Source organism: Halichoeres trimaculatus, unplaced genomic scaffold, assembly GCF_033239565.1.
Source record: "Halichoeres trimaculatus isolate MK-OKI-2021-1 unplaced genomic scaffold, fHalTri1.1 fHalTri1_scaffold_14, whole genome shotgun sequence".
NCBI lineage: Eukaryota > Metazoa > Chordata > Actinopteri > Labriformes > Labridae > Halichoeres > Halichoeres trimaculatus.
In genome coordinates this window covers 5,993,909-6,015,269 of record NW_027437192.1, presented here as the reverse complement: position 1 = coordinate 6,015,269, position 21,361 = coordinate 5,993,909, and the positions used below count along the sequence as shown (strand labels likewise).

At 38.5% G+C, this 21,361-nt stretch overlaps 1 protein-coding gene and 1 long non-coding RNA gene across 2 annotated transcripts in view; both read right to left on the bottom strand.

Moving 5' to 3' along the window:
* Positions 1 to 605: 605 nt before the first annotated feature.
* LOC141802571 (uncharacterized) lies at positions 606 to 7,219 on the bottom strand. Its single transcript, XR_012599506.1, has 3 exons — positions 7,120 to 7,219; positions 3,500 to 3,798; positions 606 to 1,983 (listed from the first exon to the last, which is right to left on the bottom strand). It is a non-coding gene; the product is annotated as an uncharacterized LOC141802571 (long non-coding RNA).
* Positions 7,220 to 18,031: 10,812 nt separating this feature from the next.
* Positions 18,032 to 21,361, bottom strand: part of atp1a3a (ATPase Na+/K+ transporting subunit alpha 3a) — a 30,019-nt gene continuing 26,689 nt past the window's right edge. The window contains exons 21-23 of the mRNA XM_074686950.1: positions 20,897 to 20,998; positions 19,508 to 19,599; positions 18,032 to 19,372 (exon numbers count right to left, since the gene is read on the bottom strand). Coding sequence (XP_074543051.1) covers positions 19,344 to 19,372; positions 19,508 to 19,599; positions 20,897 to 20,998 — 223 coding nt within the window. The 3' untranslated portion in view covers positions 18,032 to 19,343. The remainder of the gene's footprint in view (positions 19,373 to 19,507; positions 19,600 to 20,896; positions 20,999 to 21,361) is intronic.

The following is a 21,361-nucleotide window of genomic DNA, read 5'->3' as shown; positions in this document are numbered from 1 at the left end:
CACACGACTGCTGCAGTTTGCCTCAATGATTTTTATTTCAACTTTTATCCGAAATAATTTATTCATACTTCTAACTTCGTTTACGTTCTTTTTGCTGCTTTAAATAAAGTATTTTTCTCTTTGAATTTAATTTTGTTTCATCCTTAAATTTATTAAATAAACTCCAATCTTCCATTGCTTTCTCAACAGGCCATTTGCATCCGATGCATAAATCTGCATTTACCTAAAATAACACAAATAAGTGCATTTCTGGTAATTATTTTACGTAATACGCTTGTTAATGTTCGTATTTTTTCTATTTCTGACTGAAAAATCACGAGTTTTCACTAAATGTAGCTCATTTGCATATAAGCTGAAATATTCAAATCATGACGTAAACGCGACGGTTGATGAAATTTGTCCAAATAGGACAATAAAATAATGCATTTAAATCCCCCAAACGAAAAATTATGCGCTTTTTAAAATAGTGGCTTAAATTAATATGGAAACTTTAAAATTTAGGAAAAACAGTTCTAAACATTTCTTTTTCCTTTATCCAGTCAGAGTCAATTGAGAGCTGGCAAATGCGCATTAAGCTGCACCGGAAGTGCAATTACTGTAAGTAATTAAAGTGAAAGTGAAGGGTAGGCTATATCTTTACCTGCTCCAGTTATTTAATTCAGCGTCAAATAATATCAAACGCGTCATCTTCAGGTGAAGTGATGCTGGTTTTTGGGAAATCCTAAATCAATTTGAATTAGCAATGTCTTTTTTTTTCTATTTACAAAAATGCTTTGTGATGCTCACCTTGAACAGATACCAACTTAAACTTTGAGAAAAATAGATAAGAGAATAAATCGTCTGAATCTTTAAATAAAGGATGTTTTTATTTAACTCTAAGAGTTTGCAGATGTGTAGATGTGCAGTGAACTGATTATCGCATGTGTAACTGATGGACAAAAGGTTTCAATAGGGATCAATCTCCTCGTACGGGGCGTGTGTCTGTGTCCACGCAGGGTTCAGACTGGCTGCAGATTTCGGATCAAGTGTGTTTACCCATCGACTCAAGATCAGGGTGACAATCCAGCTGACCTGCGCTTGTGTGAGGGGTGTGTGTGTGTGTGTGTCCGCACTCTGACCGATAGGATTTCCATTAATTTACCTGCGGAGTTTTTGGAGGGAAAAACCAAACATATGTCACGGAAGGATCTGCTGTCTGCAGGATGAGCACGAGGACAAAATGTTTTTGATAATTTAAGAATGTGAAAACTTATCAGGGATCTTCCATAGATCTCTAAATGAAGCAGCACGACTTCTTCATTCTTATTTTAGTGCAAGAAAAAACAGAACAACATCGTTTCCTCGTCTCTAGCCGGCAGGTTGCTCCTCTCCCTCCTTTAATTGATTTCTCATAATTAACTCAGTGTGTTCATCGATCTCCGTGTGACCGCCCAACACAGCCTCCAGATCGGCAACCTCATTATTTCCCCGTTAACCCGAATAATCCCGAATAAATACCGAGAGCATTCAATAACAATTACACAGCACTAAATAATCCCATTTTCTTTGGACAACCTGGCTGCACTGAAATAAAGGAGCAGAAGTCTTAGTGTGGGGTTGATTCTGCAGGTTAACTTGATTTCAGGCAAATGCATGAACAGAAAAGTCACAGTTCAGAAAAATATAAGAGATATGAAAAATAAAACCAGAATCTAATGACACCTGATCCTTCAAAATGCTGAGTTATCATGATAATGTGACTTATTCCTCCTTTATATTTTCAATTAACCTAATTAATACCTCTTACACAGCAGCCAAAAGGCCCGCTGAACATCAGTCTGAGGTCAGTGTGTGAGTGTGTGTGTGTGTGTGTGTGATGGACGCTGGAGCATCTCTCTGTCAGGCTCTGCAGAGACAGAGGAGGAGGAGGTCAAACGAGCCTGCAGGCTGCAATGCAACCAGCATTCAGCTTGGACTTGTGCCTCCCTGCACTGCATACTCCATCTGTAAAATCAAAGAAGAGTATTAGTATATTTACGGTACTGCTTGAATGCAATGTAAATAACAATCTGTTGTGCTTCCAGCATATTAAATTAGATATTTGGTGTTAAACTGAAGTCTTTGCATGTTTTTTCCTGGAACTTAAAGAAAAGAAAACAAGAAAATTTCATGATACTTTTTTTCTATTGCATGTAAACATAGGTAAGTAGTTTGTTTTTGCATTTTTTTTTGCAATTAAAGCATTTTGACAAACACAATTTCAAAATAAGAGCAGTCTTTCTTGTAAATCACATACAGTTTTTCCAGAAAGACACAAATTAAAGTGTTTTGACTTTGTTAAAAAATGATAAATGTTCAATTCTTTTGCATAAATACTTGAGACAATTATTTAGGATCTCTCTTAAAGATTAAACAAATGTTGTTTTGGGAAAAAACAACTCATTTACCTTCTTAAGACCTAGTGAAATCACAACATTACACCCATTTTAGTGGGAAAAACAATGTATCTAAGTACAATAATACTACTAACAAACAAAACTAAACTTCTCGTACAAAGACCAAGTTTAGTTATTATGTTTGTTAGGTCATACCTTTCCTTAATAGCAAGCTGATTTAAAATTTGCACACCAGACAAAAGCTCGGGTCTTAAGAGGTTAAAGTAAAAAGACACCTGATAAAATAAGAACTGCTTGAACTTGAATCAAAAGCAAGAGGGAAATATATAGCACAGCTTCTATTAGATGTGAGGATATGAAGCAACTTTTGTGTAAAAAACAAACCAGATTTAGATTTAAAAAAGCGTAGCCTGAAACAGAATTGGCAAACAGAAGCTGTTTGAAAATAAGATGGCGAGTCAGAAATGATGACAAGAATTTGACGTAAAAAGACAAAGCAGAGCAGAAAGGAGCGGCGAGTGTAATTGAGGAAGAGATAATAGAGTAGAGCAGAATAGAGGGGGCCAGGAGGGACAAAATACAGAGAGTCAGGGAAGGGGGGAGTGAGAGAAGGAGGTGGGTGATGGTGTTGGTCACGGGGGGTTAAAAGAAGGGGGCGTCTCAAGCTTGTGAATTAAACGCTGTGAGGCCCTGTGTCCTCGGCACGTGCACGGGGCCTCCGGAATAAAAGCAGCTCTGGCCCATCTGGCTTTTTAGAGAGGAGGAAGAAAAAGAGCGCCAGAGAAAAAGAGTGAGGGAGAGAAAGTAGGCAGGCGTCCAGGGCGCTTGATTCCCTCTGGGGGTCACTGTTTAAAAAAAAAAAAAACCTTACATATAGGCTCTCATTGTAATGTGAGGTGCTTTAGAGTGAACGCTCTGAAAGGGTCGGAGCGAGCAGGTGAGCCAGAGGAAACGCACAAAAAGAGAGGAAGAGGATGTCAAAAAGGAGAGGTGAGAAGGGTGAGGGAAGAGGTAGAAGTCAGAAGATTTTAGTGTGTGTGTGTGTGGAGAAAAAGACGAATGTGTGTGTTTGTGTGTAAGTGAGAGGCAGGTATTCATAAACAGCGTCAATAAAACACACTCACCTTTAATCTATATGTGTCCTTCAGAAGATTTTCTATACCTTCACCGTCTAAACACACACACATTTTACTTCTCCTGCACTCGGCATCTTAGCTGTTTCCATGGAGACGGAGTTGAGACTGCAACCCAGAAAAGGGGGGCATCTGTATATGTGTGTGTGTGTGTGTGTGTGTGTGTGTGTGTGTGTGTGTGTGTGTGTGTGTGTGTGTGTGTGTGTGTGTGTGTGTGGACAGCAGTAGCAGCAGCAGGTGATGAGGTTCAGCTCACAGCAGCATCTGGGAGAGTGATTCCTCCTCCCCGTCTAATAAAAGTTATATTAAGGTGAAAGAAAGAGGACAAGGAGGGAAAAACGGACGTTGTTAGCATCATTAAAGGTTAAAAATAAAAATAACAGCAGAAAGAAACGAACATGAAGGATTACAGGAGGGCAGGAAGGAAAGGCTGGGAGTTGTGTTTCTCTCCTGTTAGAAAAAGACAAGTCTGTGATTCTTCATTCAAAGCTAAAAAGAAGCTCATTTATCGTAATATTTAACTTTCTGTAAAGTCCTGCAGCTACATGATGAGGGTACCACTGTTTCATGATCTACAAAAATACATTACCCCTACAGTTTTTAAATGTCTCATCCACAACACTGATGGTATCACTGGACAGTTTATTATAGGAGGGTAAAAGAAAAGAGAAGAGTGATCATGTTTCAGGACCTGGAGATCAAAAACTTCACTTTTTTTAATATCAAATTTTGCCGGAAAATAATTACATAGTCAGGAACTTATCGTACATTTTTACATTTTAATTAAAAATGATGAGGAATAAAAGCAAAAATATTCATATATGTGACAAAATGTAAATTTTTGGTACGGTACATATATTTTTTTATGTGTTAAGGTTTTAAGACAATACAAGCCAACACTTTTTTTTAAAATCATGAGACATCTTTAATTAAATGATTGGTATGTAACATTTTCAGACGTATATCTGTAGTTTTTATGTGGTTAAATGTTGACATGCTCAGTGTTAGAAGTGGTGTCAGTGTAATTGTAGCTGTTGTAACTGCACCATGTTATAAGAGGAAGGCGATGATGTCTTATTAATTATTTTATTATCATTTATTTTTTATGTATATACAGCACTTTGTGTTACACTCTGTAGTATGAAACTTTTTTTTTAACAAAGTCAGATTGATTGGTTGATTGATAAAGTATCTATCCATCTATGTTAAATATTATGATCATATAAAAAAACAATAACTGGGCTTTATTTAGTAGCAACCAACTGGAAAAAAAAGTGTCATATCTTGTTCAGCTAAAAGGTTCCTGGTACAAAAATGTGGTTTCATTTAGAAAGTCTTCTTGTTCTTGTGACAGGATGTTGGGTCAAATAGACAAAATACCTGGTGCTCCTCAGTTTAACGTCTGAATAATTCGCTGATCGCTAAACTCGTGATAGCAAACCTCCTTTTTCCAAATCTCCTCCGACTCCTGAGCGATCACAGATAGGGATCTGTTTTCTTGCAGTGTTGAAACTGACATGCCCTGAACGACCCCGCAGCTCAGACTGAACTTGTGACACCGCAGAGAGGTCAAGGTCAAGAACCTGAACCCTACAGACAGCTGACACTGAGTGGTCACAGTGAAGCATCTGGACATCCCTCTGCAGAAAAAAAAACAGGGCTGGAGAAATGACACTGATGATACTACGTGGAGATGACTCACTATGAGTGTTGTGTTTTAATAAGTGCCTTTTACAATAGCTGTGTATTCTCGAGGACACTAGTCAAAAGCATCTACTGAACATAATACTTAAGGATATGGGTAGGGCGTACATGTAGAAATGAATATCCTAAAATTAAAATCTAATAGAAGGGGTCAATGCTAAAACACATGAGGATGTGATAAAGCTATTTATAAAAAACATTTTCTTTAAATCCATGTTTTAAATAATCTATGCTATTTGACGTTTTCCCTTTCTTTTTTATACTTCTATTTAATTGTTCATTGTTGATACATGTGGGGCGCCTTAGAAGGAGCTTGTCTGCTTATTATTGAGGGTTACATTATGCAAACTTTCACCTGATAGAGGTCTGTGCACATACTCCTCAGTCCTCTTAGACACCAGATTGGGATGAGAGTGCAGTATTCAAACCAGGACTCTGAAACGGAAACAGAAATAACATGAAGCTTTATCATTTGTGTATTTCTATGAGCTTTTTCTGGCGTGACTGTTACTCCAGTTACTTTCCTGTTCTAGTGTTTACTTGACTGTTATTTTTTTGTGAAGCTGCACAATTTACAATAAAATTAAAAGAAAAGAGGAAAGAAAAAAACAATAAATCTAACTGCAATCTGTTTGACGCTTGGACTGGTACCTTTCACATTTGAAATGAAACCAACCACCAATGCCCGTTACCTGGTAATCGGTAACTCTACTTAATGGTACCAAATTTTGGTACTTTTGTGTGCTTATATAGAAATAGAAATGAATTTGTCTAATAATAAAATCTCAGTTGTTTTTTTTGAACATATTTATTCTTCAATATATAACCTTGTAATGCTGTGTTCATGTCCAGCATGGAAAATCGCCTATACTCTTCCACTCCCTCACAGTCACAAGGATGCATTTAGGTACCTAAACATGGTACCTTTTGGTTTTGCATAAATCGATACCTGGTACTTTTGACAGAATTCATTTGGTACCTATCCCAACCTTTAAGTGACATTTTTAGAGATGGCGGCAAGAGATAGGTACCTTTCACATTTGAAGCGATACAGTACTAATGCCTGGGTACCTGTGGTGAAGAATATCAAGTAGTTTTGTAATAAAATATGTTTCTTTTTTTAAAATCTAACACTTTTATTCTTCAGTGTATTATGAATGAATGACTTTTGTATCGTTGTTGTTGTTGTTTTATATTTATTACTGTTGTTTTACTGTTGTGCTTGTGTTTTACTGTTGTAGTTTTAATGTTGAACCAACTGAATGGCACTTTTAATTTTGTTGTGCATTTTACATGTCACAATGACAATAAATTCTATCTATCTATCTATCTATCTATCTATCTATCTATCTATCTATCTATCTATCTATCTATCTATCTATCTTGCAATGATGTGTTCATGCCCAACATGGAAAATGGTCAACTCTTCCACTCCCTCACAGTCTTGCCTGGATTTTTACCTGGTACTTTTGACAGAATTCATTGGGTACCTATAAAAGTACCTCATTTGGTACCCATCCATAATGGTGGAATACATTATATGATGTTTTTTCCCCTCCCAATTTTAACTATAAACTATTATAACATTGATGATTAATATATTCAACAACTTCTGTTCCAGTAAGAATTTGAACAAATGTTTATTTTAGGATCATAAACTCCCAGAAAAAGTTGAGTTTGATGAGTTAGCTTACAAAATTTAGTGGATAAGCAATGTGATTACAATTTAACAGAAGAGTTTTGAAGCAAATGGTGAATTTCATATTTGACCTCCTCTCCATGATCCTAGCCAGGGGCCTGAGGAGTTTCAATCACATTTCTAAGCCCTAAAGACAACAACACACCCTTTGCCCTTTACACTTCCCACATCTTACAGTATGCCAACCCAGAACTTTCACTTTCATTACCTGATCCTCTTTCTCCTCCCTCCGTCTCATGTGGGCTGTCACTTCCCGTTGAAGCCGTGTGTGGTGAGGAAGAGTCGGGACACAGAAAGCGGTCGTGTTGTGCTTCAGAAAAACATGTTTTAACCGTCACAGAGGATTCAGATCTACTCAGTCTGCTCCATGGAGGACTCGGAGCTCTCTGTGACAGTGGAGGAAGCTCCAGCTGCTGTCCAACAGGATGAAGGAAGGTGTGTCTGAGTCAGTTTACACGTTTCTAACGCTCGGTTTTGTTGCGCAGTGAAGTTAAACTTCCACTGTTTGAATATTGTTCAGTAAATTCAACGTGAAGCCGCTTTGGAGAGTTTTTAATGCTTAACTCTTCGACGTTAAGGTTGGAACCTGTGAAAGCTCACATCATGTTGACGTCAGCCGTTTGGTTCCTGTTCTTCTTCATGCAGGAACGTGCAGCGCGAGGGCTCCGAGCGCCACCTCGTGGCTGAAAGGACGAACAGCGAATGCTGGTACATCAACAGCGACGAGGCCACGTTCAACCTCCGTCTGAAAGCGATGTTCACTGTCACACTCATCTTTGCTGTGATCACGTAAATAGATTCACTTATTCCGTAAAATATCACAACAAAACAATTATTTATTCATCATATTTTCACGAAACACATCATAAACTGTGTTAGTGTATTGGCTGGAGCACTTTTTTAAATTACATTTTTGATTTTAAGCTTTTTTTGTTAAATAAATGTTAATACTGAACAATTAGCTTAGTTATTGGTTATTTAGCATAAAACAGGTTATATTTTACACATAAAAAACTGTGTGAATGGATCTTCTAGTTTTCTTAATAAAATGTCATTAAAAAAAATCAATTTAAAAATTTAGTATAAGTGTAAATGTGTATTTTGTAAAGCGGAAAGCAGCTGATGATAAGAATAGGTTTTCATTGTATTATCTTTTTGGAAAATCTTTGTTGAAAAATGGTGTTTCACACCTCAATGGATCAGTTTATTTTATATATATATTATAAATGACTGTTACTCTGTTATATTCTTGCTTTGTGATTGAGTGAATATATCTAATTTGCCTCTTTTTTTCTCATCAACAGTATTTTTTTGACTGAACATATCTTGAAACTGGCTGGTGAGTAGTTATGGTGGGAATTGAAGTGATCTTTATGTGGAAAAAGTGTGTTTAAGAGATTTTTTCTCCTCTCTTACAGGTTATAGTCCCTATTATCCCTGGGCGCGGTGGTATGAGCAGCTCCAGATCAAGCAGACCGGCGTCATATTTGTTGCTAAATTTGGTGAGTTTCTATGTTATGGAGTAAAAACACAGATTTGAGTTGATGTCCAGGAGTGAAATGTGTCTGGATACATTTGCTGAAGCTGCACGGGGCCTGTTTGATTACCTGCGGTGTTAAAGCAGGATGTGTTGGAGGGGAAGGGGCTCAGGGGGCGGGGTCTGCGGCACTCAGAGATTGGCTTTGCACGGACGCCTTGTGACTTTGAGATCCTATTCGGTCCACTGGCTTAAAATCTAAAAAAAGGAAATCTTGGTGCTCAGGTGCTTTTGAACAGATAAGTGGAGCTGGCTGTGAATTTGTTTCCTGATCCACAGGATGTGACATTTTTCACTTTTCAAAACGCTGAAGCTTTTTGTGACTACAGGAAAAAGTGTGTTCACTTTCCATGACTCTTTCATTTAATTTATAAGACTATCAAGTTTTTATAGTCTTATTTTCAGACTGTTAGCAGGAAAGGAGCTTTGTTTGCTCATACACGCCTACAATTATCTGACATGTGAACACCAAAAATTAAAGTGACACCTAGATTTTCAGCACACTACACTGCAAAAACTGAAATCTTATCAAGTGTTTTTGTCTTATTTTCAGTAAAAGATGTCGTTTTAGACTTAAAATGAGCCACATTGGCATGAAAAGTCCAGAAAAACATCTTGTTTCAAGTTATTAAAAGACAAAAATGACTAAAGAAATCTGCCAGGTAACAAGAGCAAAGTTACTTGTGTTAAGACATCATTCTAGTTTTAAGCAAGTACATTTTTTTCTTGTTCCATTGCCAGATTTTTTTTTATTGTTAGAAGCAATTCAGACCTCATTTTTGTCTTTAAATAACTTGAAACAAGACATTTTTCTGTACTGGCAAGCTACATGTGGCTTATATCAAGTATATTAAGACAGTTTTTACTTAGAATGAGACAAAAACACTTGATAAGATTTCATTTTTTTGCAGCGTAACTTTGAGTGTGTTTATAATTTAAAAGAAGAGGCAAAAATTCAGAGTTGTGAGTCACACCTGGTTTTATTCAAATTAAAGCTGTATCACTCCGCCTCCAACATGACGCGAGACTCTTCTTCCTGTCCTCCTCTGTGTGTCCTGTCCAGCTGCGGTCCTCACTGCCGGCGTGCTCATGAAGAAGACAGAAATGTTGTCAGGACCGAGGAGGAAAGAAGAAGGAGAAACGCACAAAGTCTCTTTTGTGCTGCATGTTTAAACAGACACGGCTGTAAGTGTAAACACACCAGGGTGGAGGTTTCACGTGTGGTTTGTGTGCTCTCACTGTCACAGATTGTGTGAAAAATTGTGACACTTGCACATGTATAAAACAGTTCCCATGATTCCTTTCACCTGAGCAGCAGACACTCACTCAGGTGATTTTGTGACTCTGTAGATCAGCTGTTGAGAAAACGTCTTTGCAACTGTTTAGAGTTGAGAATATTAAAAATGGTGCTCAGATACTCTGACAAGTTGCTGCACACTTTTAAACATCAAAACAACAATTTCAAATGGTTAATCTGCAAAAAATGAAATCTTATTAAGTGTTTTTTCTCTTACTTTAAATAAAATTAGTCTTGTTATACTCAATATGAGCCACATTCAACTGATCAGTCCAGAAAAATGTCTTGTTTAAAGTTATTTCAAGTTAGTTAAAGACAAAAATGAAGTATGAATTGCTTGTAACAAGTTTAAAAAAATCTGCCAATGGAATAAGAAATTTGCTGGAAAATTTGCTTGAAACTAGAATTTTTGTCTTTAAATAACTTGAAGATATTTTTACTGGACTGGTTAGATGAGTGTGGCTCATATTAACCTTTTCAGGCTCAAATTAAGTTTAAGTGACAAAAAAAATTGATATTGGAGGGAAAAATAGCATATTGGATAGTTATATACAATTCTGACTTTTTTTGAGCAAGACTGTCACATGCAATGCATTCTGGGATGTTGCAGCATTGTAATAAAGCTAACCCTTAGGGAAAAAACCCAGAGAAGATAAAATCTACTTATTGGTGTGTACTGTATCTTTATATATTCAGGATTTATCTTGTGCAGTTTTGGTTTCGTATTAATGGAGGTTGTTAGTGAAACTTACGTGAAATTGATGCTTTAAAAATCTGTTTTGGTGAAACCACGGAGGCAGCCATGTTGGAAGTGACACAGCTCTGCCAATTAGTGGGAAACTGTTTGTTGCTAATGCACAACTAAGTTCTGCAGTGATACTTCTGAGTCCGTCCGTCTCCCTCCAGAGGGTTAAGTCTAAAAAGACATTTTTTACTGAAAATAAAACAAAAACACTCGATAAGATTTCAGTTTTTTGCTGTGTAATTGCTAGATTGAAACACTTCTGGTAAAAGACAAGATGCTTACTTCTTGTGTGCGCAACAAACACTTTTCTCCTCCTCTTCTTCTTCTTCTTCTTCTTCTTCCTTCTGGTGCGAGATAGCAAGATGCCTCCATGGATATACAAGGTTTACTCAAAGTTAACAAAAACAAATACATTCATATGTCCAAAGGATGAAACACTTATGGAATTTTAAACTGAATATTTTAACCAATATCTAAAACGTCTGTTTTCGTTAAATGTTGCTGAATGCTTCACTCTGCACCTTCAAGACCTTTTTTTTTGGACAGGAGAAATCCCAACTGACTAAAGTGTGTGATTTTTACTTTATATTCCACTTTTAAGAGCTTTTTTTCTCCAAATTTTGCAAGTCTGACAGTATTTTAACAGATTCATGAACTTGAAAATCTTGTGAATGCTACTTTGACTCATGAGCCTGCAAATCCACACGTGCACAAAGTCAGCCGTACGTGTGAAACTATCCAGAATTTGATGAAATCAGATGTAATCTTTGTAAATATAAAGACCTTTTTCTTATAAAAAATGATGTTTCTAAAAGTTTTTGTGGGCTAAATTTTCAAATTGAAGACTCCTAAAGGCTCTGCAGGAACGTTACAGGAAGTAAAATCCAATCAAGAGTCACACAAAGGGAAAAAAGGAGATGAGGATTAATTCTTTCTTCAATCATTTCTTCAAAGTGTGTCAGTGATAATTAACTTTTCTACACTGCAGATAAATAATAACAAAAAAAGAATAAATAGATGGGCAGAAATCAGAGCTGTGTGTCAGGATTAAGTCAAAAACAGGAACATGAAGAGAGTTAAACTTTTTCTTTTCATGCATCGAAAACTGTTGCTGTAACTCTGAGCGATGGTGTGTGTGTGTGTGAGAAAAAACAAAGGGGAAAGCTGCAGATATTAATTCACATATTCTAATTTTTCTCTTTATGCTTTTCTCAAATCTCTGACTGACTTAACTGACGTGTGAGTGTGTGTGCGTGTGTGTGTTTTCTTCCAGGTGTCTACATCCTGGACTCTGCTCCGTGTTTAAAATCTTTGTAAAGTTTATTTTTATATTGGAAAATAAATCAAATGGACTGAGGTGTGCTTAAGCTGATTTTTATGTTATTGCAGCACACACACACAGGCACACACACATGCGCGCACACACACTTACACAGATGGAGGGAGCAAGAGGGGGAAAGAGACAGCGACCACATACAACACCATTCATTATTAACACACCCAATATAGCCGGACTGGACACCTCTCCCTCCTCCGCCCGCCGGCCCCCTCCCCTTCTATTAACACACACACACACACACACACACACACACACACACACACATACACACACACACACACACACACACACACACTGAGCCCTCCAGGACCCTCCCCCTGACCCTGCGACCTAGGCGCCATGGCAACCCTCTGACCCATCCTGCTGTTGCTGTGGTAACAACCTTGGAGCATGTCTGACCACTTGGGCCCCCCCCAATGCTTCTCCTTCCAACACACACACACACACTCCCTTTAGCCCTACAGCCGCCCCCCTCCTCCCCCTGCTCCACGCCGAGCCGAGGCAAACCGATCGATATTCTATCACACAGAACAGTGGAGCGAGAGAGAGGAGGCCACGGGCCAGCCAGATTACTGCGAGGAGGAGGAGGGTGTGTGTGTGTGTGAGTGTGAGGGGGGGGTTAGTGGTTGACAAAAAGAGAGCCATAGTGTGTGTGTGTGTGTGTGTGAGAGTGAGTGCATGAGAGGAAACGAAAAAGGGTTTTGAGGAAGGTGGAGATGTGTGTGTGCAAAAAAAAAGGGGGTTTTAGTGTGCGGGTGTAATCGGGTAGGAGATTGGGAGATGTGTGTGTGTGTGTGTGTGTGTGTGTGATTTGAAAGCAAAGGGTGGGGGCTGAGGGTGTAAGTGGGTAGAAGATTGAGAGAAGGTGTGTGTGTGTGTGTGTGTGTCAGAGGAAAGGTGTTTTAGTGTGGCTGTTATGGCGGATAAGAAAGAGTCGTGTGTGTGTGTGTGTGTGTGTGTGTGTGTGTGTGTGTGTGTGTGAGAGCATCATTATGAGTCGAGTGGAGCTGCACCGCTATAAGGCATCTCCTCTCTTTCTTATTCTAACAGATGTTTGTTAGTGGACTCCTGGCTGTGTGTGTGTGTGTGTGTATGTGTGTGTGTGTGTGTGTGTGTCCTCATGAATTGAACACTTTTATTCCTGCATGTCACACCTGAGGGTGCCCGGCCCGCATGAGCTTTAACACACGTAACTGACATTTCACACAGAGGGCAGAGAGAAAGGTTGACGTGTTGTCGTTTCATTTTATTTTGTTTTTCTTCAATTTTTCTTTAAATTTTTAAATTTTATTTGTTTTCTTATTTATCAATATTTTCTTATTATATATATATATATATATATATATATATATATATATATATATATATATATATATATATATATATATATATATATATATATATATATATATATATATATATAAATATATATATATATATAATTTTATTTATTTTCTTATTTTTATTTCGATGCTTTTGTAAAATTATCTCATGCACTTCCTCCATAAAAAGCTTTTGGGTTAAAGTTTAATCACTTACTGTTGTAAAGACGTGACTCTCACTAAGGTGTGCATTTGTTTTGGAGAGCAGATCTTTTTAACTCTACTTTTCTTTGATCAAGACAATTTTTCAAGGATGCACAGGGATAATGTTATGTATGTATATAAATTCATGAGGAACTATTGTTTGAAATGTGGCAACAATCAAACTTTGTGAACTCAGTTTGTAGTTTAGTGTCGTGAAGGAGGAGATGGCAACGAGGTGTCCGCTGGGTCTTTGAAAGTATTAAAAGTTGATAAATCAGTTGTGGGAAAATTAAGGCCTTTAAAAAGTATTAAAAGTCTTAATTATGGTTTTACGAGGTATTAAATTTTATCAGTGTTCAAACTTTGACTCCAAAAGTAGCCATGAATATTTCTTTTCCTCTTTGCAACTGTCCCCTGATTGTGCCGTTAAGCATTTAGCCAGTGAAGTTGTCAGCTATTGGAGCTTAGCAAAATGGACATGAAAGATTTCAGACACTGACTGATGCAAGACCATCTAGATCGCCTCCGAGCCGCCTGCTTACATGTCAGCAATGGATGAAATAGAAAGCAAATCACACAGTCTCAGGCTCATTTCCTAAATTTTGATAATGATGAAACAAGTTCTTGTTTTTACAGCAAGTTGGCCTTGAACAACTGCTCTTACTTGTTGTATGGGAACAAGAATGGGAGTGCCAATAAACCTGCTTTTTACCTCTTTTCTATTTAAATTGAAACCACAGCTGATAAAGATGGGTTGCTACCAAAATTACGAGGTCTGAAAACTTTTTAAAAGGTTTTTAGAAAAGTCTTAAAAAGGTATTGAATTAACCTCTGGGTTTCAGCACATATCATGAAGTACAAATACTCTGTTACTATACTAAAGTAGATTTGACAGGTCATTTGTACTTTTAGAAGAATTTATTTCTCTGATGACCTTTTACTTTTACTCAGTTACATTTTCGACATAAATATCGGTACTTTCTACTCCCTATATTTCAAAAAGGGTTGTTACTTCATATGTAAAGCCTAAGCCTATACATTTTTATAAGAGACACAAGAAACAATCGTTGCCTGGTGTGCTGTTTTAAAAAAGTGCTGTTCAAAGGTTGATTAAGAGTTATAAGGCCTATGAGCCTGATTTGTGACTCCATAGTTAGGTCCATACATCAGGATACCAGGCACGTAGAGTTTGTTCAAACAATAACAATGATAGCTTTGCAGTCAGTGAATTGTGCAATAGAAATACTTTTTACTTTTAAAAGTACTTTTGAGTACATTTCATTTTATTTTTACTTGAGTAGGTATTTTGATCAGTACTTTTACGTTTACCCAAGTCGTTTGTTTTACTTCTACTAAAGTAGTCCGGTGCTCTAAGACGTGATGTCTGTAATGTGTAATGTTAGTGAATCCTGGTTATGTCCTGCCAGTCATCTACCAATCAGAGCTAACGTAACCTCACTCTTCATTTTATTGATAGACTAAAGTTTGAACAGACCACTGCAGAATAACTGCTGACTGTGGGTTGGAACGGACATTATCACAAACAGTTTAACCCGTGTTTTAACTCGTGTTCTATCACTCTCCTGTTTGGCTTTCTTCTGCTCTTCTGTCCTTTTTCGTCAGTGTCCACCATAATTACGAAATTAATCCAAGAAATCCTTTTCAAGAAATCCCTTTTCATTATTATTATTCAATTGTTTTGATCAGTTTTCCACATACGTATTGTACAATCACAGTTATATTGTGCTCAATTCTCCAAAACAGGAAAACGGGATTATCAGAAGGGAACTCTCTCAAAATAAGACAGGAACGGTTGCCTGACTTGATAATACTTCTGTGTGGAGCCTCGGACAGTGTACTTGTTCAAGTTTTAAGATAAGACATTACTTCCTCCACCCAGCGCCTTTGAGATGGTGGAGTAACTTTCTCCCAACCTAGAAGTATCAAGAAATCCTTTCCAGTAGATCCTGCATCTCAACACTTTGCTTTGTCAGCCTTCTCAGTGTTATCACAGAAACTCCTGTCGTCGTGGTTTCATATCCTCTGCCTCCTTTCAAATCACCGTTTTACTAAAATGTGTTTCAGTGTTTAGGTCACGGAGAAAAACAACATATTAATACCATAAAGGTAAATGGAGTCCGTACGGGAAAAAGCTTTTTACTGATGTTAATGAAGAACAGAAAGAAGAGTGAGAAAACCAAACAGAGGAGAGAAAAACAATGAAACCATTAAAGAGGTGACCTATATCCCTGGGTTACAGAGGATCTGTGTGTGTGTGTGTGTGTGTGTGTGTGTGTGTGTGTGTGTGTGTGTGAGTGTGTGTGTGTGTGTGTGTGTGTGTGTGTGTGAGTGTCAAGTGAGCAGCAGCATCATTTGCTCTGTGAGCCTTGTAATAGTATTCATGAAACATGGACACAGTTGCTCTCAATCATTGTGTTATATGTGTGTGTGTGTGAAAGAGATAGTGTAGACAAACATTTAGACTCATCCGTTCACAAGTGAGTGTATAAAAGTGTCGTTACTCCTCTTATGATTGTAAAGTGAGAACATCGGGGTTTTTCTCTGGTGGCTAAATGTGTCCAGAAAAGTTAAGACGTTGTTTAAAATGTGAATACGAACAGAATTTGATTATTTTCACATCATTGAAAGTCAATATTTAGTTAAGTTATTTAGTGCATAGACAATTATGTGATGTAGACTACAGGACTACTTCAATCTCCACAAAGCAGGAGCCTGATACGTTTGTAGCAAAAATAGAGTGAATATTGGACTTACCTTTTTAAAATCAATAATTTATGACTCTAGAAATGACAAACAATATTTAAAGATTACTATCAAACAAAATAACTAACTGCTGAGATCTCAACGTCTCAGGTGATCACTGTGCTCAAGAGCTGTCATCAAAACGTGTTTCTGCTGCCACCAAGTGGTAAAAACAGGAATTACAAGTTTGAACATTGGAAATCTCATCATGTCCCACCATGTTCAATGTTTTTTCCCCTTGATTTTAAAGATCCATTCCTGAATTTGTATTCCAGATACCTGACAGGTGTTGAGGTCCTTGGTTTTTTTCTGAATCTTCTTCCAGAAGCTTAACATTTTGACTGATAGGGTTATAGAAGAATCAGAGCATAGTTTTCTTTTTAAATATCATATATTTTTAGGGGTCATAATGATAAATAAAATCAAAAAGTTTTCATGAAAAACTGCATCATTAGATCTCCTCAGCAGTAATAAAAAGGATTCAAAGGATACGACCTTGACCAGGCAGGAAACTGCTGAAAATGTAACAGGAAACAGGAAACAGGAAAGACTGGCAAGCTCAGGATGTGATATTAAGTGTGTGACAGCATTTTAGTGAGTGGCAATCAGTTTTTTCACTATCCCTAAGTACAGTTCAACATGTGGACAGCAGGACCTGGACTCAAAACCTCCAACCTTTTGAGTGAAGGTGGACTGACTCAACCCTCTTTGTGCCATCCTCTTGGTCAAATACTGTCATGCAGTATAACACATCTCTCTGTTTCATCCTAGTTTATTGGTTACTTTTAGGAAAAATTAGGGAAAAAAAACAAAGTTTCAGGGAAGATCTGATCCGAAACCTGAAAAGAAAAATCTTTCGAATTGTTTCAAGAAAATGACGGTGAACAATCTGAGCTTGTCAGAGGCAGAAAGCCAAGTCTTAACATTTTAGCATGGCACGCATTTAATCACATTTCCACTGACGAATCCAGGGACAGATTCCCAAATAACGAGACGAGCTGTCCCACTTTTTGGGACCCTTATGTAGAGTGTCAGACTAAACTATCTGATCCCAAAAGGTGGAGCTACAACACTGCAGACTGTTGACTGGTCGAAAGGATCGTCACATACCGAGCGACAGCAGCTGCATTTCTCCTCGTGGCACACAGACTTCTTGATTGTTCTTTGTATCAAAGAGCCACATGGAAATCTCAAAGAGGATGAAATGCTGGATGTCTTCCACTGTCGCTCTTCGTTAACTGTGTTGCATATTTCTTCTTTGTTGGATTTATTAGTGGCTATCAGCATCCGAGCCAACCAGTATCAAACCGGACTGCTTGGTGTAAACAGGGCAAATTTTAGCCCTTAGCATTTTTCCTGTGAATATTTGGCCCGTTATTTTTTTTTCCAACCTGCTGTTTTTCAATGCAAGCTTTCACACCGGCAACTTTCTTTCACAAAGTGAAATTGCAGCAGAAATTGCGAGGTTGTTTTTTTTTCATTTGGAGGAGAATAGCTGCTGAGATTAAATATGACGCCTCCAAATTTTTCAGTTTTGTGCCATTTATTTGCATCACCTTTGGTGTGCATAGGCTTTAAGAGGGCTATTAAAATGTGTTTTGGCGCCCAAAACACTTTTTTCAACAGGGCCACAAGGGGGGGCTGACTGCCTCCCCTGCCCCCCTCTCGTGCACACCACTGTTCAACAACACTTTCGACTTCAGCTATTTGCAAAAGCTACTTTGCATCAGTTGAAGTCTTCGTGCTGGCAAGATTTGAATCCATTAAAACAGACGGACAGTTTGAAGAATTATCCATTAACCTTTGAATGGAGTATCAGATTATTACATGTAAAATAATATTTGACATGTAATCATGTTTCCTGAGATGCTGAGACTCTGAAGGGAGAGCACAGACGACTGGAGACTGCTGCCATGATTTCCAGTTGGTCACAGCATTTATTTCCATTTTCTGACAAAACTGCACACAAAACAAAGTGGAGACCAAACTGAAAAAAGAGAGATCCTTCTGTTTTATTTCATTTTCTTCTTTTTTTCTTTTGCTGCTGTTTAGCAAATTAAGGTACAGAGCCTTTTTTTCATGTTTCCACTGATCTAAACAATGAAATCGGAGAGAAATCTCTTTTTCCGAGGACACAGAAAGACTGTATTTTTTTTATAGGGGTGAGGTCAGGTGGGAGGCTGTAAGGAGAGAGGAGGGAGGAAGGGAGAAGGGAGTGGTAGAATAGGAGGAGTCAGGAGGTGAGTGTGGTAGTTTACAAGGACGGTGTGCACGGTGTTCACAAGAAGACGGACAAACAGGGACAGATTGACAGGCAGGGGGAGGAGGGGGGAGGCAAAAAGGGAGAAACAGTGTGCTTTGTCATGTCCGAATGAAAACAAGCAGCTCTCAGACCCACACCGAACTTTAAAAAAAAGAAAGAAAACTTTTACGAACAGTTTTGTTTTTATAAAACACCAGGTTGTCTATTAGAAAACAACAACAACACAAGCAGAACAGAACATGTGAGAGGGAGGAAGGAGGGAGGGCGGAGGAGGAGGAGGGGGAGAAAGGGCCTTTTCCATGTGAGTGAGTGCTTAAGTTTCATGGTGACATTGAGTTTTCACAGACAGAGAAAGAGAAGAGGAGCGAGGAGTCTGGCAGTGAGTTGTAGAAGGCATGACAGGAAATGGCAGTGATTGAAGAGCTGGAACCTGGCGGCTCGCTGACCCGCCCGCTCAAATCGCCAGGTCTGGACTCTAGACGGGAGCTGCCATGTTGTTCTGCTCGGCACGAGTGATCGCAGTGGAACAGTCAGGTTTTTTTTTATTTTTCTAACTCTAGTTTCTTAATTCGAGCACACGTATGAAGAAAGACTGCAGCTGACGGCGCAGTCAGAAAACGTCGGCACGACTGTGTTACTGGCAGACACGTGCTGTAAAGACTTTGGATAGAAAAAAGAGACAGAAGAAGAGAGAGGACAGGGAGGAGGAAAAGCTCTTCCTCCGTGTCCTCTCCTCCTCTGTCGTTGGTCCTCTTGCCGTCTTGGCGTTTAACTTTTTTTTGTTTCTTTGGGTGATGAAGATGGGGGGATGGAGAGGAGACGTAAACAGTTTTCTTGTAAAGTTTGAGTGCGCTGACAGGAGAGGAGGGATGGATGAAGGGAAAGAGTGATAAGGAAAGGAGAAGAAGGGGAGAGAGAGAAAGAGGGATGAGGAAAGGAGTGAGAAGTGATGTTTTGATAATTTAGTAGTATGTTTCTTTTTCCACCCAGCCTGCAGAGAAGAAGAGAGAAGAGGAAGAGGATTAATGTATCAGCTGTTTTTCTCCTCATATTAAACTGATCATCTCTAAATTCAGGGTTCATGCATTCAGTGTGTGTGTGTATGTGAGTGTGTGAGTTATCTTACCTCCAGGGTTTCGGCGAAGGATGAGTTTTCGGATCTCATCGTAAACAAAGATGAGGAAACTGTACGGGAACGCACAGAACCACCAGCTGGGCCTGAGAGAGAAGGATAAAGCGTCGTATCAGAGTTATAGATGCTAAAACTTCATGGATGAACATAGAAACTGCTCTGTACAAGCTTCATCTCCTTAACGCTAACAGCATCTGTTTAGCATCTGTACTGATGTCATTTTGAAGTGTGTTGTGATTTTAACTAGTGCTGTCAGGCAATTAAAAAAAAATCGAATTAATTAATCTAACATGAATACACAAAGAAGAGAAGATTTTTAAATCTACATTTTTTTCAACTGGCCAATATTAAAATGCCCATGTTCACTACTATTGAAATCTATAGAGGCGGGGTCTGGTGGAGCTTGTCAATCAAACTCATGCTCATAAACTACTGTGGGTGAGAGCAGTGTGCTCTTTGGATGAGAGCTCAGCATGGATATGAGGAGAAGATGTGAGATGACAGAGACATAGTGAGATGCTGCAAGTCAGAAAAGTTCAGGCAGCTCACGCTCCAACTGAAGGGCCGTTTACACGACAATGGTTTTAGGGTGAAACACAAAAGTTTTGTTGCGTTTCAGCCTCGCGTTTACACAGAAACAGCGTTTTAGCCGACCTGAAACGCAGACTTTTGAAAACGGCCTCCAGAGTGGGATTTTTCTAAAATGCTGTCGACACCGTTGCCGTGTACTTTTGCACTTTAGTATTCACCAATACAGCACATGATCGCCCCAACTCCACCTCGAAGCTCCCAAAAGCGGCTTCTGTAAAAAAAAACCCATTATAGCGCTGACAATAGACCTGGCATGCTTACTACAGCGTTTTTAGTCCCTCTGCGTTTCCGTGTAAATGCAGATTTTTTTTCACTGCGCTTTAGCGTTTTTCAGATGAAACGTCTTTGTGTAAATGGGGCCTGAGGATAAGTCGCAGTAATTCAGAGGGAAGGAGCGGCGCCATCGTGAGAAAAGACGTCAGAGATCATGGAGTAGATCAAAGGATGGAGCACTCGAGACGAACGCAATCAAAAAAAGTACATTTTGTCAGTTTTTTTGGGATCAAAAACAGGAGGGGACATAAAAGAAGAGAGTCCACTCTTCTTAGGGAGTTTTGGTGTTTACATAGTCAGAGAAAAAAATAATATTTGGGTCTTGAAAGATCATCCAAGATGCTCTGAAAATGGTTATTTGCGCCAATTTTTATGATGCATTAATTTGTGGTGTTAGTAATTAATCTAATTAAAGCGTTAAAGTGACAGCCCTAATAAAACCTTTCTCTATAGTTTAGAAAAATGTTTACAGTATCACTTCATGTTGATTTGCTCTTTGCTCAGTGTGATGATTCTTACTTGAGTGGGTACATCCGTAGTGCCACGTCCATGCCGGGGCAGTAGGACAGGAACGCAGCCAGAGCTGTTTCCTCAAACAGGCCAAAGATCAAAATCTTATTTCTGCAAGACAAAAAAAAAACAGGCAGGAAGGCGTTAACTCCAGAATACACACAGCAGACAGATGTATAAAGTTATAGCTGAGAAGGGTTGCTTTTAAATGAAAGAATTAATTTTCCCTTCATCAGTTTTTAAATGTCTGTTGCACTGCTGGATCATAAAACAGCATCGGGTATTTCCTGCAGGTAGAATTTAAGCAGCACCATCTGGATTTCCTGTCTTTTGAAGAAGACATGCAGAAATCCAGCGTTTTACGGATCAGAATGAAGATTTTTTGGTCATCAGAAGGTTCCTCATAGTTTTTTTTTGCCTCTCTCAAAACGTAAATGTTGGGTGTTTACAAGTCTGAAGCCCCGTCCTACATAT